Raw genomic sequence first — 16,777 nt, 5'->3', positions numbered from 1 at the left:
CATCATCAATGTTTCAAGGGTTTGTAAACACTGAGTTACGCCATCACCATTGATACAGCCTATATTGTGTAGTAGTGACAGATGTTTATCAAGAAATGACATTAGGCCGTATATAACTGAGGACACTCAAGTGAACCCAATCCTGTGCAGGGACCTTTTGTTACCTGATATTAAAGCAGTATTTAGAGTCGATGGCTGCAAATCTGTGATGTGTTGCAGAAGAAATATTACTGTTTCTGCAATGTAAAGACTTATCTATGTACGTTTTCTTGCGATGTAATCTGAGCGTTCAAGCTCATTAGTCGGATCACTTTTCTTATTCACTTTTTCTTGAAGTCTTTGTTAATACCAGGATGTGGTTTGTTTTGTTGGTTATAAATAATGACTACATGCAAAGTATATGTATTCGTATGTACAAGGAATGAGTTGGTTGATGGCTCCACCATCTGTCCTTGCTCCACCATCTTCCCTTGCTCCGCCATCTGTCCGTGCTCTACTATCTCCCCTTGCTCCATCATCTGTCCTTGTCCCCCTTCCTCCACCTTCTGCCCTTGCTCCACCATCTGTCCATGCTCTACTATCTCCCCTTGCTCCATCATCTGTCCTTGTCCCCCTTCCTCCACCTTCTGCCCTTGCTCCACCATCTGTCCATGCTCTACTATCTCCCCTTGCTCCATCATCTGTCCTTGTCCCCCTTGCTCCACCTTCTGCCCTTGCTCCACCATCTCCGATTGCCACACCATCTGTCCTTGCTCCACCATCTGTCCTTGCTCCACCATCTTCCCTTGCTCCACCATCTGTCTGTGCTCTACTATCTCCCCTTGCTCCATCATCTGTCCTTATCCCCCTTGCTCCACCTTCTGCCCTTGCTCCACCTTCTCCCCTTGCTCCACCATCTGCCCTTTCTCCACCTTCTGCCCTTGCTCAACCATCTCCCCTTGCTCCACCATCTCCCCTTGCTCCACCATCTCCCTTGCTCCACCTTCTGCCCTTGCTCCACCATCTGTCCATGCTCTACTATCTCCCCTTGCTCCATCATCTGTCCTTGTCCCCCTTGCTCCACCTTCTGCCCTTGCTCCACCATCTCCGATTGCCACACCATCTGTCCTTGCTCCACCATCTGTCCTTGCTCCACCATCTTCCCTTGCTCCACCATCTGTCTGTGCTCTACTATCTTCCCTTGCTCCATCATCTGTCCTTATCCCCCTTGCTCCACCTTCTGCCCTTGCTCCACCTTCTCCCCTTGCTCCACCATCTGCCCTTTCTCCACCTTCTGCCCTTGCTCCACCATCTCCCCTTGCTCCACCTTCTGCCCTTGCTCCACCATCTGTCCTTGCTCCACCATCTCCCTTGCTCAACCTTTCCCCTTGCTCAACCATCTCCCTTGCTCCACATCTCCCCTTGCTCCACCATCTCCCCTTGCTCCACCATCTGACCTTGCTCCATCATCTACTCCACCACCTCTCCTTTGCTCCACCATCTCCTTTGCTCCACCATCTCCCCTTGCTCCACCATCTGACCTTGCTCCATCATCTACTCCACCACCTCTCCTTTGCTCCACCATCTCCCCTTGCTCCACCATCTCCCTTGCTCCACCATCTCCCCTTGCTCCACCATCTCCCTGCTCCACCATCTCCCCTTGCTCAACCATCTCCCCTTGCTCCACCATCTCCCCTTGCTCCACCATCTCCCTTGCTCCACCATCTCCCTTGCTCCACCATCTCCCTTGCTCCACCATCTCCCCTTGCTCCACCATCTCCCTTGCTCCACCATCTCCCCTTTCTCCACCATCTGTCCTTGCTCCACCATCTCCCTTGCTCCACCATCTCCCTTGCTCCACCATCTCCCCTTGCTCCACCATCTCCCTTGCTCCACCATCTCCCTTGCTCCACCATCTCCCCTTGCTCCACCATCTCCCCTTGCTCCACCATCTCTCCTTTGCTCCACCATCTCCCCTTGCTCCACCTTCTGCCCTTGCTCCACCATCTCCCCTTGCTCCACCATCTCCCCTTGCTCCACCATCTCCCCTTGCTCCACCATCTCCCTTGCTCCACCATCTCCCTTGCTCCACCATCTCCCCTTGCTCCACCATCTCCCCTTGCTCCACCATCTCCCTTGCTCCACCATCTCCCCTTGCTCCACCATCTCCCTTGCTCCATCATCTCCCCTTGCTCCACCATCTCCCCTTGCTCCATCATCTCCCCTTGCTCCACCTTCTGCCCTTGCTCCACCATCTCCCTTGCTCCACCATCTCCCCTTGCTCCACCATCTCCCTTGCTCCACCATCTCCCCTTGCTCCACCATCTGACCTTGCTCCACCATCTACTCCACCATCTCTCCTTTGCTCGACCCTCTACTTTGCTCCACCTTCTGCCCTTGCTCCACCATCTGCCCTTGCTCCACCATCTGCCCTTGCTCCACCATTTCCCCTTGCTCCACCATCTCCCCTTGCTCCACCATCTCCCCCTGCTCCATCATCTCCCCTTGCTCCACCATCTCCCTTGCTCCACCATCTCCCCTTGCTCCACCATCTCCCCTTGCTCCACCCAAATGTATTTTAGGACAATTCCCTCTTCAATATTAACCCTAGATGCAATGAAACAATGATCCATCTGTTGGTTATGCATAGTCTCACAAGACATCCATCGATGGTAGTAGCTGTTGTGAATCAAGAATCTAATGTAGCAATACTGGTCAACAGACACTGGTGGTGGTGTATTCCACCCAGAAGCTGTGGGTCGCCCTGGACACGATCATGCCACTAGCAACATGCTGCTGGGTTACTGCCTCCAGACATCTGATAACTTTGTGAAGTGGATCTTGTGTCAGTCTTTGCAATAAATAAATAAAAAGCTTTTGTTGTGGACATTACATGATGTCATAGAGGTATATCAAGGAAAAATTAAGGAACTTGTAGTGATCAATAACTTGCAGAAAAAAGCCATGTGAAGACATGTGTACAGCATCAGAGTGGGCAGCAGAGTTTAAGCATGGAAGTGTCCAGTGACCCCTGTCCTGGAAGGCCTGTCATGTCAGCAACACCGGAAATGATCCACAGAATCCACGATACAGTGACAACTGACCAGCAAATGACTTAGTGTCATATTGCCAGTTCAAAGGCATTTCCAAGGAGACAGTACATTCCATTATTACAGAAACTGGAGCTGATAGTATCACCTTGTTGGATGCTATAACCTTCGACCTCTGATCCAAAACGCACCAAGCATGTCTCCTGATAATCTAGCTCTGTTTGAAGCTGAACCAGAAAGGTTTTTGCAATGATTTTTAACAATGGATGAAACCTGAGTCCAAACCACAATTTCAAACGTTTGGAAGCATTTGGCATAACCACTGCCAAAGAGGACGAAGGCTGTTGCATCAGATGGAAAGTTATGGCCTTTGTGTTGTCATCATGGTGTCATGGTTCAAGGGTGTCATCATGGTGTACTATCTTCTAAAAGGCCACACAATAAACGGAGCATATAATGCTGCACCTTTGAGGCAACTGCAGGAAACTAAGAGGTGTACTCTTCTGCCAGGACAATATGCCAGTGCACAAATTAGTCATTCCCATGGCTACTATCCACGAGTGGCTGTGAACTCCTTCAGCGCCAACCTTATTTTCCTATCTGGCTCTGTCAAACTTCCACCTGTTCCCAAACATGACATAGCAGCTGTGGAAAACGTTTTGGACAGCCAAGAGGACAAGCCAAGAGAAATCCCTTCAACATTGTCCAAAAGTGTCTCAATGTAGAAGGGTATAATGTTGAAAAATAAATCATATTAATGTCTTATAGTCAAGTCTTCCGATGTCAGGCTTGGAACCTATCAATCTCTCCTCATATGATGATGTATAGGTGAACTGTTCTAATTGAAATTCTACTCTTCCAGAATTTGGTTATTATATCAGGCCTTGAACTTTGGTGCCAAAATTGGTGAACATCATTTCTTTTTTCACTAAATACTGAGCTGAGAAAATTATCATGAATGAAAACAGCACATTTTTTATACAATGTAGTTGTATAAGACAGATAATTAAGAATAAAATCTATTTTGTTACAGGTAGCAGCTATTTATGAAGCAGTGAAGATCATCCCACCTGAACACCAGGAATCCTTTACTACAGATACAAATAGCCGAAATAGATGTCATTGTAAAAGGGTACCAGTCAGGGGACTGTGCTCAGTTGGTATATTTCATTTTTCGATGTAGCCATTTTCACCATAATGTAAGTGTTAATAAATAATCCTAGGTAATCCTCCCAATGTCAGCCATGCTTGAGAGCCAGTTGTCCATGTTTCTCTTCTCATTTTCACAAATATTTCTTTCCCACAAAAGTAACTGAATGTGAAACTTGAAATAGTCAGTCAACACCTTTCACGGCAAGCTGATATTGACAAGAAGTACACATCCATTTAGCAGGTTTAACAATTGGTGAATGAAAACTTGAGTGAAAAGAATCACTTTGTCACTCTTCAGGGAAAGACATATTCCATTTCGAGTGTGCCCCAGGGCGCTTACAAAGATGTTTAGGTGTGCCATTTGGAACTAAGTGTGTCTTTTGAATACTTTGATCCATCTTCAAACTCATTTCACCATGAACTAGATATTAACTAATTTCAATTAAAGCCTCCTACCTTTTCGTTTGTTTGTTGTTTAACGCCGCACTCAGCAATATTCCAGCTATATGATGGCGGTCTGTAAATAATCGAGTCTGGACCAGACAATCCAGTGATTGATATCATGAGCATCAAACTATGCAATTGGGATTCGATGATGTGCATCAATCAAGTCAGCGAGTCTGACCACTTGATCCCGTTAGTCGCCTCTTGCGACAAGCAAAGTCTCCTCTTACAGCAAACTTGGGTTGCTGAAGACCCATTCTACCCCAATCTTCACGGGTCTTCTTCCTTTTCATTGAGATTGGTAACTGATGACATTGGAATTCAAGTCCTGAATCACTTCATTAATTTAATTAATATTATACGTTGCATTAGGTGTTTGTTACTTAAAAGAACATCTGTCATTGGCTTCGAAAATGTACAGAATCTGAAGGCATTTTGAAAAAACTAGAAACAAATTTTAAGTGTCCCCTTAAAGCAACAGGAACTTATTTTAATCATGTCATTGGCACTCTAATACAAAGAATTCAAAACCCTGGTTTTCCACTAAAAACAAAGCCATTAGTGATGCAACATTCATCATAATTCAAAGTTTGTTACCCGTGAAGATTCCGGGGTAGAATAGGTCAGCAACCCATGTTTGCCGTAAAAGGCGACTATGCTTGTCGTAAGAGGCGACTAACGGGATCGGGTGGTCAGGCTCTCTGACTTGGTTGATGCATGTCATCGATCCAAATTGCATGGATTGATGCTCATGATATCAATCACTGGATTGTCTGGACCAGACTCGATTATTTACAGACCGCCGTCATATAGCTGGAATATTGCTGAGTGCGGCGTAAAACAACAAACAAAACAAAACCAAAGTTTGTTAACCAGAGAGCTCGGATTACTTCACAAGCTTAGATTCACACTTCTGCTGGTCTATGTAAGGTATTAAAGGTTTTATCTGATAGGTATTTTAAAATCTAATTTAATTGTTAGAAAAAAAAAAAAGTTGGGCACTGTGCATTCAGAACACTAATTCACCAGATTAATACTTAACTGTAGATGCATGTAGGAAATCAGTATATTAAAATACCACAAATAGTAATTAATGTTTTTACCACAGATTGATAACATCTTATTCTTAAAGAAAATAATTTGCATAATTCCTGTATATTAGTGAGAAAACATATTAACAAATGGATGAATAGTTCCCTCAATTTTTAACAAACAGTGATTTTCTATGGATGATATTACATTGCTGGGGGGCACGGGTTGCCCAGTCATCTTAGGTGCCGCGATTCGCTGTGCAGAGTTACGTCCCTTGGGCATGCCAGAAACCTAAGTTTGTGGGTTCAAATCCTGGTTCGCCCCAATTATGTTTCTAGGTTTGTCAGCACCATACCTGTGCTTGTGGGTTGCACCAAAGTGGTAAACGTCTGAGACCTGCATCACTTTGGGCTTTCCTCTCACATTAAGGAGACATTACACGCTGTGATATAACTGGAATACTGTTAAAAGTGGTGTTAAATCCAACTCACTCCCTCACTCACTCACTCATTACAGTGCTGTGACCATGGTGAGTTCTGCTAACAGTTTACATTGAAGTGACTTCACCGCCCAATTCCATGTGTGATTTGGTTTGACATTCAGCAATATTCTAGGTATTTGACAGAATGATTCACACCGCTCTGGTACAATGACCCTGAGCCTTACCACCCAATTCATCTGGTCGTCTCAATGACCAGCATAGGTTGCTGGGGACCAAGTCTGAACCAGAATCCTCATCAGTATGATGGCCAGTAGATTCTTCTTAAATCCTCCCTTATTTGAGGAGCATGTGTTTGACATGTGTTTGACCATCGTCCATGTTGTCTAGTCAATAAAGCAGAAGTATTAGTTCATATTACACAGATGTTTTTCTAGTGTAAACCATGGCATCACTTACGATGTAATAAACACAGAAATAAAAGTCTGAAGATCAAGTTTGGTTTGTAATTTATTGATGAAAAAATGTTCTACATATTGATATCACAATAAATCATTTCTGTTCCGCTTGTCCCAGAAGATAATTTGTTTCTAAGACAGACCTGAACATGTCAAATATACCCTTCATCAATAACACTATCAAACTACACACTTCCTATGTACAAGGCATTGTCTCAAGACAACTGAAGAATATGTACCAGGATCTGTCCTGACACTTCGGCAGCCATTGATCAAGTGTGAGTGAGTGAGTTGGGTTTAACGCCGCTTATAACAGTATTCCAGTTATATTATGGCGTGTCTGCTGATTGTGGGAGGAAAGCCCCAAGTTATGCAGGTCTTAGACGTTTACCACTTCGGTGAAACCCATGAGCACGGGTATGGTGCTGACAAACCTAGAAACATAATCAGGGCGAACCGGGATTCAAACCCACAATCATAGGTTTCTGGCGTGCCCAAGGGACGCAACTCTGCACAGCGAATCGCGGCACCTTAGACGACTGGACACCCGTGCCCCCGCTTGATTAGTGACCAGAGAACCCCATAACGAGTGCCTCAAGTTATGTTCATGATTACACCTGTTGGAGCATTCTGCAATAATCAGGTTTAGGTTATTTGGGACAGACACAAAACACAAATTTGTATTTGCAAAAACACCAAGACCTGAATCTATAATACTAATACACTGTAATGTCTGTTTAATCAAAATTGGATGGTGCTTAACTTTTGATGCTGGGCATATTTCAAGTTTTGACTAGGTTGTCCAAAACTGAACATGATAAAATCTAACTAGATTCACATACTAACTAATTTTGTCATAATATTTAATACCCGTTTCAACATATAAAAGAATAGGAAGTACATACAAGACACTGCTCTAAACAATCTTTCAAACAGCGTGTCAGCCATCTTCCCAAGGCTAGGTTAAAGTGATTATAAAAGTCCAGTTTCCATCCTTGCTGAACTGGTCTGGAATTACTAGCAAGGGGGAAACTGGACTTTCATAGTCACTTAACGTCCGTGCCTTGGGAAGATGCGTGTAAGCTTGCTGTGGTGAAAGCCAAAGCAATGCAGATGTTAGATGCTTACCACTCACGGGTATGGTGCTGACAAACCTAGGAACATAAACAGTGCAAATCTGAGATTTTAACCAACGATGATAGGTTCCTGGCATGCCAAAGGGATGTAACTCTGGGCCACCTATTCCCCTCAGTAATCTTACAGATAATGAACACATTTTGTCAACTGTAAGCAAAAATCTGGCATCCCCAAAGCCTCCTCCCTTCTCTCCAATATACGCACACAATACCAATCACAGCATTAAGTTTTCAAAGATTATTATTGTTATCTTAGTGTGGAAACATGGCAAACATATTAAATAATGTGATAATATTACTCACTCACAATCCTGCATGAAGTTTTCTCAGTTAATAGATTGGTAAAAGCAAAATATTTATCGAAGACATTTTTACACATCATATCAAGATACAATATCTTAAACTAGCATCAAATTTTACGGCAGCCAACTTATCAAGATTAAGAATGACTGCCCTTCTCAACATACCGGTACCCTTCCAGTTTCAAATTTCTTCAAATGTGACAAGAATGCCATTATTTGGCTACAAGAAAACTGGAAACAAGTCTAAGGTCATTTCGTGTGAAGAATTATTTTCAGAGCAATCAAAACATTTTGGTTTTGTTAAATAAGAAATATGGTTTTTGTAGTAGTTTTTATAATAATAATTTTCTTTTTTATGGAAGAGTTCTCTTTGTGTCTAATTCTGTCATCATGGATGACGATGTATTTTCTTCCCATCAGAAAATGAAAGGAAAACACAAACTTCTGATGAGAAAGCTTAGTTTGTTTGTATTATAGTTTGCTACCGCAACACCAAAGATCTGAGGCCATCCTTTTACAGGTCACGTCAGAATGACCCTTCGCAAACTTTGATCAACCAGTGACATGACTAACAGGAAGTCAACATTAGCCAATCAGAAAGCAGCTTTCTTGGGTTTTACGACACTAATTCTAAAATGGCGACTTTCTTTCCAGACTAGGCTTTGAAAAATATTCTCAAAATTCTTGATATAAAATTTGAAAACTGAATACAAGAAAATTCTGGAAAATCTAATAGAAGGCAGAGATTGTATGGCAGTACTTTCCATGGGCTATGAATGTTTATAGGGAGACTGACGATGATTTTGACAGAATGAGTCGTACTTCCAATAACTGTCATTCGGAATACCCTGTATTAACCATTTCATGGCCGCATGATTAGAATCCACAATCAGATTTTCTCTCTTGCGATGCCATAAGCGATGCACTGATTGGCCAGATGAAAGGCCTTTGGTAGTTCTGACATGACCTGTAATGGGATGCAGCGATAGCTAATGAGAAAAGCTGGCAACAGATGCACCACACCAATCTCATTAAAGTCACATCTTTTACTCCAAATGAATCCAACACAATACCTCTCTGTGTGATGATCAGACAAAGTTTCCATGTGGGGTTGTCCCAGGTCAACCTTTTAATCAGCTGATCAGTGTCAAGAAGTCTAATTTCTCTGTACGAGCGAACAAATCATTCAGAACAGCATTTTCTGATCTCGAAAATGAACATGAACAGCCAATTCTGAATGGAAAATAATAAAGCCAGTACTACATATGATGAGGTTATTTCATACACCCTGTCATTTCTAAGCGCCATGACATTTAACCTGAAAAGGGTGTAGTATCGAAAAGGAATACTTGTGCTCTGTGTGGATTTTTAGTTAGATAGATATTTCCGAATAGTGTTGTCAAAGGCCGATCAGAGTAAAAGTGCCGACTGTAATGGTTGTACAGCCAATAATGATACAACTGAGAACAAATTCAAATCTGTGGCACTGGCAATAACAGATTTGGCAATAAAGGTCTGAGTAACCATGGTAACAGAATAACAACTAAGTAAAATATTGTATCCAGAACAAATGTACTGCATACGGAGGCTTGTCTGAAGCACAATCCATCACAATCACAGCCATTATTTACATGATTAATAGTATCTTCGAGAATCTTTCTCATTCCAAGAATCTTTCTCATTCCAAGAATCTCTCTCATTCCGAGAATCTCTCTCATTCCAAGAATATCTCTCATTCCGGGAATCTCTCTCATACCGAGAATCTCTCTCATTCCGATGACCTCTCCGATAATCCTTGGAATATTTCGTCTTGGACAGTTTCTTCATTTTTGTCATGTATTTGGAAAGGCCTTCGTCTTTGACATGCAAGGGCCGAGATACCCTAATGTCCAGCTCAATGTCATGTTTCTCTTCAATGTGTGTTATCAGCGTTTCCATGGCATCCTTGATGGCATTGTCAATGTTGCCATATTCATCATTTGTGAAATCATCCCACACATAGTCATCCGGTTCCTCATCTTCTGCTGGACCGTCTATTCCGATAGCAAGACTCGTCATTTCCTGAAACACAACACAAGGGGAAGATTACCATGAAAAAACAAAAACAAAAACAAATAAAGGACAGGTGAGGTGAGGTGAAATGGGGTTTAACGTCGCGTCCAAGATTATTGCACTTATATAGCGACGTGCATGTACGTGTGTGTGTGTGGCTGCTTGTACTAGTCCGGACTGATGCCGATTTATAGTGCCAGCACAATGAGATACCATGCCGCAGTTTAACATGAATACCCCACTCAGACACAGTATACTGACCTCGAGCCGACCAGTTCTTGTTTTAGCCCCTTAATACCAAGCGCCAGACAGGGTAACAAGAAGTACCATCTTTTAAAGTCTTTTGTTATGACGCGGTCGGGATCTAACCCTGGACCTTCCGCTCTCCAGGCGGACACTCTACCACTAGGCCACGGAGGCGGTAAATAAAGGACAGAGTGAGTGAGGTGATTTCATGTTGCACCTCCTCTAGGACTACCATGGATACCGGCTTTTCAAACAATATGTATTGCCATTTCTTTTCTGTGTTCCGTAATAATAAGTACAACTAGGTTCGTTATTATTTGTATCATTTGAACTAAAATCTACACAGAAATTCCTTAATTAATTATGTTTCCCTTCAAAATTGATTGACAAAACAGCCGAAACATAGAAGGGATTTTTCTCTGATGTAGTTATCTCCCCTGCACTACAAAACTTACATAAACTATTGTGATGAAATCAATTGGAGAATTACCAAGACAGTCATGTTTTTGTTGATATGTCAATTGTCAAAGACGGAAAGCAACTGTTTTTGTTATATCTGCATATTTTTTTACTTAAAGTTACTTCGCCGATATTTATCAATAACTGATTGATATTTAGTAAGCGATTATCGATCTCTATAATCTATATCGATAGCCTGCCCGAATGATTATCACTATCTATTATTTTTTTAACATCCTGACACATGTGTTACATGAGCAAAATAATTCCTGATTTAAAAAACTTCATTACAATACTTACATCTGAATTGAGGGTCTCCACCGTGGACGCCACACCACTGTAGCTGAAACATCAACACATTCCACTATACCAACCACTGACTCAACCAGCCTTTCTCCTGACGAACCGTGGGACCAAGGTATGAGTGAGTTACCTCCCCTTTGTACAGTATTTCAGTTATATCCCAGTCTGCCATCTAAACATTCAACTGTGGAACCTCACAAGGTTGTGCTTGAATTGCGACATGCTGTCTTCCAGATGTTTTGTTTGTTTGTTTGTTGTTTAATGATGCACTCAGCAATATTCCAGCTACCGGGGTATATGACAGCTGTCTGTAAATAAATGAGTCTGGGCCAGACAACCCAGTGATTGACATGATGAGCATCAATCCACGCAATTGGGATACTATGACGTGCATCAACCAAGTCAGCGAGCCTGACCACCCGATCTCGTTAGTCACCTCTTACGACAAGCATAGTCGCCCTTTATGGCAAGCATGGGTTGCTGAAGACCTATTTTACCCCAGGTCTTCACGGGTCTGTAAACACACAGACTTGTTGAGCATGTTGAGGAAGTAATGTCTTGGATATGAATGAGTGAGTGAGTGAGTGAGTGAGTGAGTGAGTGCAAACACATGCACACACATGCACACACACACATGCACACACACACACATGCATACACACACACACCACTAATACTATAATGGCTCTTCAAAATTACTGACAAATAATACTAGTCATCAAATTGTGCAAAGTGCCTCCTGACCCTTGTGTTATATGATTGTATTGACCATCTCCCTCCAACTGACCGCTCTCTTACCTGGTGCTGTCCACTTTGGAGATTTCGAACTCCCCTTGGGCTAAATCAGGCAGTGCGTGTACCAAATACACATTCCCCGCTTTCACATCAAAGAAACGAGCTGGAAGAACAAATAGTTCCTACACTGTGAAAGTTGATCATACACACATCAGCAAGTGTTTAACATCTTCCTGAGGCAAGGGAGTTAACTGACTGTAAAAGTCCAGTTTCCACCCTTGACGAACTAGGCTGGAATTCCTGGACTTGATCGTAGCGCAACCAGTGGCTATTCCAAGTTAACACCCTCCTAAGTCATTCCTTTTGACCAATCAGATCCCACCTCTCATATCACTTGCATTTTCTTAATATAAAATGTGCATCGCCCAGTGAAGAGGATCTGATCGATAATGAAGATCTATATTCTAATAAAATGGGTTCTACTTCACGAAGTGCATCAAAACATGTGCATTCCTTGATTAAAAACATGACAAGATTTGGAAAATATCTGTCGGTAAACATACTTTGCAAATCCTGAATCAACCACAATCTGCACGTCAGTTTACAAACTGAATGTCGATTTCGCTACACAATTTTGATTGGACTATGCGTAGACTATGCGTCCAGATAAAGCATAACTCCATAATTCCAGCCTAGTTCGGCAAGAGTGGGAACAGGACTTTTATGGTCAGTTAACTCCCTTGCTTCAGGAGAATGGCGCTAATTTCCAATCTCTGATGCCAAATATTCCCTGGACCATAGGTTCATTTGGGAGTGATGTCGACGTCTCCATCCTCGTTATCACTAACCTAGCACAGAAGTCCTCACATTCGTGTGCCAGAGATCAAACATAGTACAAACATTCCTTGATGGATGGAGGGGCCATGGCGCTCAGAAATGGCCGGGAGTAAATAATATCCACAATAACAAAATAATGTCAGGGCCTTAAATATCTACATTAGGAAATGGATGTTCTAGATTTTTTCAAGGCACAGAAATCAAATATGCTAATCCAAACACTTTGCTCATTTGTTCTGAGAATTTAGAAGTCTTGACACTGATTACTTAATTATACACGCTACCTGACGCGATCTTGTATGGGTCGAGTTGAAAGAAAATGGAATATTCAATGACCAAAAACTTCATTTGAAACCAACAGCATGATCAGCCTGAGGTCTCAAATCTTAATTTTTTAATGGCTATTAACATGGTTACAGAATCAATTGATGATTTCCAACAAAACTCACTTTCCGATGTATGACAGGACCACGAACAATGTCAGGTGAAATGGGGTTTAACGTCGCATCCAAGATTATTGCACTTATGTAGCGATGTGCATGCATGTGTGTGTGGCTGCTTGTACTAGTCCGGACTGATGCCGATTTATAGTGCTAGCTCACTAAGATACCATGCCGCAGTTTAACATGAATACCCCACTCAGACACAGTATACTGACTCCGAGCCGACCAGTCCCTGTTTTAGCCTGTTAATGCTGAGTGCCAGACAGGGTAACAACAAGTACCATCTTTTAACGTCTTTGGGTATGACGCGGTCGGGGATTGAACCCCAAATATTCCGCTCTACCATTAGACCACGGAGGCGGTCCCACAAACAATGGACGGCAGCAAAAACTTACATAACAACCTAACCTCCTGGCTAGAAAGAATCCATAGCAAAACATATCAACCTATGCACTAGTAACCACGGTAACTTGAGTCTTCTGTAGTCGTGAACTCACTTGATTTGATGACGCTTGCCCCGTTGATATTCACAGGCAACCGTGGTTTGAGAAGGTGTAACTCGGTGTAGTTGCCGATGTGCGCCGACGCAGTGAATCCACCCGTCTTGTTGAACATGTGTGCGGTCCACCTCAGTCGCATCCTTTTGGCCAGAAGGTCCACAAACTGCATCCCCACACTGTAGCGACTTGACTGCATCTCTGGGTTGCCGAGACCTACAATCTGAAAACAATGATACAGTGGCAAATGGTCTTTTGATCAAGACCATCTTCCCGATCCAAGGACATTAACTGACTATAAAAGTTCAGTTTCCACCCTGGACCCTTGAATCGGGAAGATCATACAGATGGATCAAGACTTAATCGCAAGACCTTCAAGATTGATTCAATGAGCAGATTTCCAAACAACAATTTGTTTGTTTGTTGTTTGATGCCACATTCAGCAATATTCCAGTCCTTTGAGTGAGTGAGTTGTGTTTAACGCTGCTTTTAACAGTATTCCAGTTATATCACGTTGTGTCAGCTTAATGTGGGAGGAAAGCCCGAAGTTATGCAGGTCTTAGACGTTTACCACTTCGGTGAAACCAAAGAGCACGTGTATGGTGCTGACAAACCTAGAAACATAATTGTGGTCCAGTACTGTGTGTGAGTGAGTTAATATTTCAGCGATATCGTGACGAGAAGATAGACATTTATAATACATATATTTAAACTTTATAAAAACCTGTCATCGAAGGACAGTACGATAACTAGCATATAACAGATTAGATTTAAAACTAGTTGAGGCACATTTAAAAGAAGAAAGAATGAGTTGACAGCACAAAATAAAAATGGGCTAGAGATCGTGATGGCAGCCGGTAAATAATCATTCTGGATAGGGATGTCACAGTTTGAACAATCTTAAACTGTTTACTTGCCTAACTGAACATGATGAAACTGTTTCGTGTCGATTAACCATTTCATGATATCAAAATAATTAATACATCTACAGTGTAAGGTACAACTGTCCAAGCTGAATTTGAATGTCATGCCACAGTATATCCTGAATGACATTCATTGCAGTATTTCCTGTCTTCCATGGATTTATTTGAATGAGATTGACACATATGAACATGATGAAAGATGTGTGCAAACATAATAATGTAAACAGTGTATTTTTTACATATTTAATAGTGAATACATAACATTGAGAAAATATTAAAATAAACTGTACCCAAACATAATGGCACATGATTATTAGGCCTACCTTTAGAATACAGTACCACAAACTTTTCAAACACGTGATCATTAACCCTTAACCTCTTTACGATCAATCACCCCTTTACGATCATTAGGGTTAGGGGCCGAGGTACTCGTTTAGTGGCTATTATAGATTATATAGCGACTCCTTATATTCTTCCCACAAAAACGTCGAGTAAAAAGGATGAAATGGTTTTGTGTCGAATATTTTGGCTACTGGAAACTGTCCTGGAACATTCACACAAGCCACTTTCACCGGCTACATTTTTCAGTACAGATTCAAAAGCGAACTCACCGTTGTGTCGTCACTAGTCATGCTTATTCCTCCATCGTTCCTTACTATTATCCAAATCATCCTTACAGTGTTCCCCACCACACTTTTCTGTCACAAAAATCACCCGACGAATTATTAAATACCATATCATTCATGCGCACTCGCGAGTTCGACGTCTGACGTCTGACGCCTGGAGCCGTTTTCAGTCCGCGGCATATCGGCTCATTCCTGATCACCACCCAGTATCTTGTAGATTACGGAATGGGACGAGTGTGCCAAATGGCATCGGGATCATTCGTAAGTGTCCGTAGACTAAAGTCACGAGACACCATGCCTACCCCTAACTTTCGTAAGTGTTCGTCACCTATTCGACCCTTTCGTTCAGTTCCGTAACATCATAGGAATGACTAGGTAAATTTGCACTAAGTTTAACAGTGTGGACGTAGCTCAGTCGGTTAGCTGTCAGGCTAACAATCCGAAGGTCGCGGGTTCGCGTCCGACGGATTCTCACTAAAACTGTTTGCTTGTCTTGTGACATGTGACCTACGGCAGAGATCGTCCTCACGAGAAGTTGTGGTACTGTATTCTAAAGGTGCTCCGATTATTAATACAAATATAACATTTTGATAACAACTATCAGTTTGCACAACAACTGTTTGCAGTTCTAATCAGACCATAACAGGTTATTCAAGCAATCATTACGGGCCAAATTCAGGACCAGACAAACGAGTGATTGATATCCTACAATCAGCGTAAAATAACATGCAATCATCCAGTTGCCATGGTCACCAAACATATGGCCACCTGATCCATTTAGCATATGTAACTTACAGTTTACAAGCAGATGTTCAGAATATGTATTCTAGCTTGGAATGCGAACAGGGCCAATTTCTGATTAAACAGATGCAAGTTCTATAAACACAAGTTTTACAAAATCTGTGATTAGATCTATATTTATTTCTTATAAATGAATTCAGAATTTTGAACTTTGACCTTCAGTTTCCTGGCCTTTTGTAGCAAAGCCAACTGTTCAGATCATCTACAGAATATTGTGTGTTACAGTGTTGATATTTTGTATTTCACTAAACAAGAACTGACGTGAAGACAGAAATACAAGCATAAAAATACGACATTATACCGACATTGAAGCATGTTTGTCAATGTCATTCATGAGATCGTCTGGCTAGCCTGAGAGTACCGGTGCACACGTGTCTGCTCAGTCGTGCCCATAGTGAACTGCTCCAGACACACTTTCCGTGGTTTATACATCTATACATTGTTGTAATTGAGAATACTTCAAAAGAAAGAGTTACCAAAAATTTATTTGTGAGCGATCTTGTCTCTCCAACTTCATTCTCCGAGTCGGATTCGGAATCGTCATCTCTGGATGTCAACTGCGGATAACCGATACTGGTGCAGAATCTAGCGGTTACAACCTTGTTAAGACTTTTTCGGATGCATGATCTCTTCGTTAAAATACGGGCATCAACTGTGAAGGATTTGAGAACGCCAGCAACACAAGAATTCAGAACAACTGTAAAACTCATGATGAAACGATCACCATGTGCAATTCATGACCAAACACTAATGCAACAGAAATTCTTATAGGACCGCACGGGATTCTTTATCTGTAACACGTTTCCTGATTGGTCAATATTATTATAGAAATAGAAAAGATCGAAATCCCCAAATCTAAAAAT

General features: G+C 42.1%; 3 protein-coding genes across 3 annotated transcripts; all 3 read right to left on the bottom strand.

The window, feature by feature from the left end:
- Positions 1-839: 839 nt before the first annotated feature.
- On the bottom strand, positions 840-1,379 carry LOC125376879 (circumsporozoite protein-like). The gene has a single exon (XM_048389274.1). The coding sequence runs from the start codon at positions 1,377-1,379 to the stop codon at positions 840-842; it is 540 nt and encodes a 179-aa protein (XP_048245231.1).
- A 154-nt stretch (positions 1,380-1,533) lies between these two features.
- Positions 1,534-2,322, bottom strand: LOC124119921 (otolin-1-like). The gene has a single exon (XM_048389273.1). It carries the CDS (start codon positions 2,320-2,322, stop codon positions 1,534-1,536), a length of 789 nt encoding a protein of 262 aa, XP_048245230.1.
- Positions 2,323-6,593: 4,271 nt separating this feature from the next.
- LOC124119953 (probable peptidyl-tRNA hydrolase) lies at positions 6,594-16,717 on the bottom strand. Its single transcript, XM_046482659.2, has 5 exons — positions 16,391-16,717; positions 13,565-13,787; positions 11,851-11,950; positions 11,050-11,092; positions 6,594-10,053 (listed from the first exon to the last, which is right to left on the bottom strand). Exons 1-5 carry the CDS (start codon positions 16,622-16,624, stop codon positions 9,628-9,630), a joined length of 1,026 nt encoding a protein of 341 aa, XP_046338615.2. The 5' UTR covers positions 16,625-16,717; the 3' UTR covers positions 6,594-9,627.
- Between the last annotated feature and the right edge of the window lie 60 nt (positions 16,718-16,777).

Source organism: Haliotis rufescens, unplaced genomic scaffold (assembly GCF_023055435.1).
Source record: "Haliotis rufescens isolate VD_foot unplaced genomic scaffold, xgHalRufe1.0.p SCAF_8, whole genome shotgun sequence".
Taxonomy (NCBI): domain Eukaryota; kingdom Metazoa; phylum Mollusca; class Gastropoda; order Lepetellida; family Haliotidae; genus Haliotis; species Haliotis rufescens.
Note: the sequence above shows the minus strand (reverse complement) of the source record. Positions and strands in the feature narration are given on the sequence as shown.

Excerpts from the sequence above, each read along its gene's own strand:
- LOC124119921 (XM_048389273.1), bottom strand. The coding sequence starts at position 2,322 with ATGGTGGAGCAAGGTCAGATGGTGGAGCAAGGGGAGATGGTGGAGCAA.
- LOC125376879 (XM_048389274.1), bottom strand. The coding sequence starts at position 1,379 with ATGGTTGAGCAAGGGGAAAGGTTGAGCAAGGGAGATGGTGGAGCAAGG.
- LOC124119953 (XM_046482659.2), bottom strand. The coding sequence starts at position 16,624 with ATGAGTTTTACAGTTGTTCTGAATTCTTGTGTTGCTGGCGTTCTCAAA. Across the intron at positions 11,951-13,564 it reads GGCAAGCGTCATCAAATCAA|CTCGTTTCTTTGATGTGAAA; the intron begins GTGAGTTCACGA and ends TTGTTCTTCCAG. Across the intron at positions 11,093-11,850 it reads TCCAAAGTGGACAGCACCAG|CTACAGTGGTGTGGCGTCCA; the intron begins GTAAGAGAGCGG and ends TTGATGTTTCAG.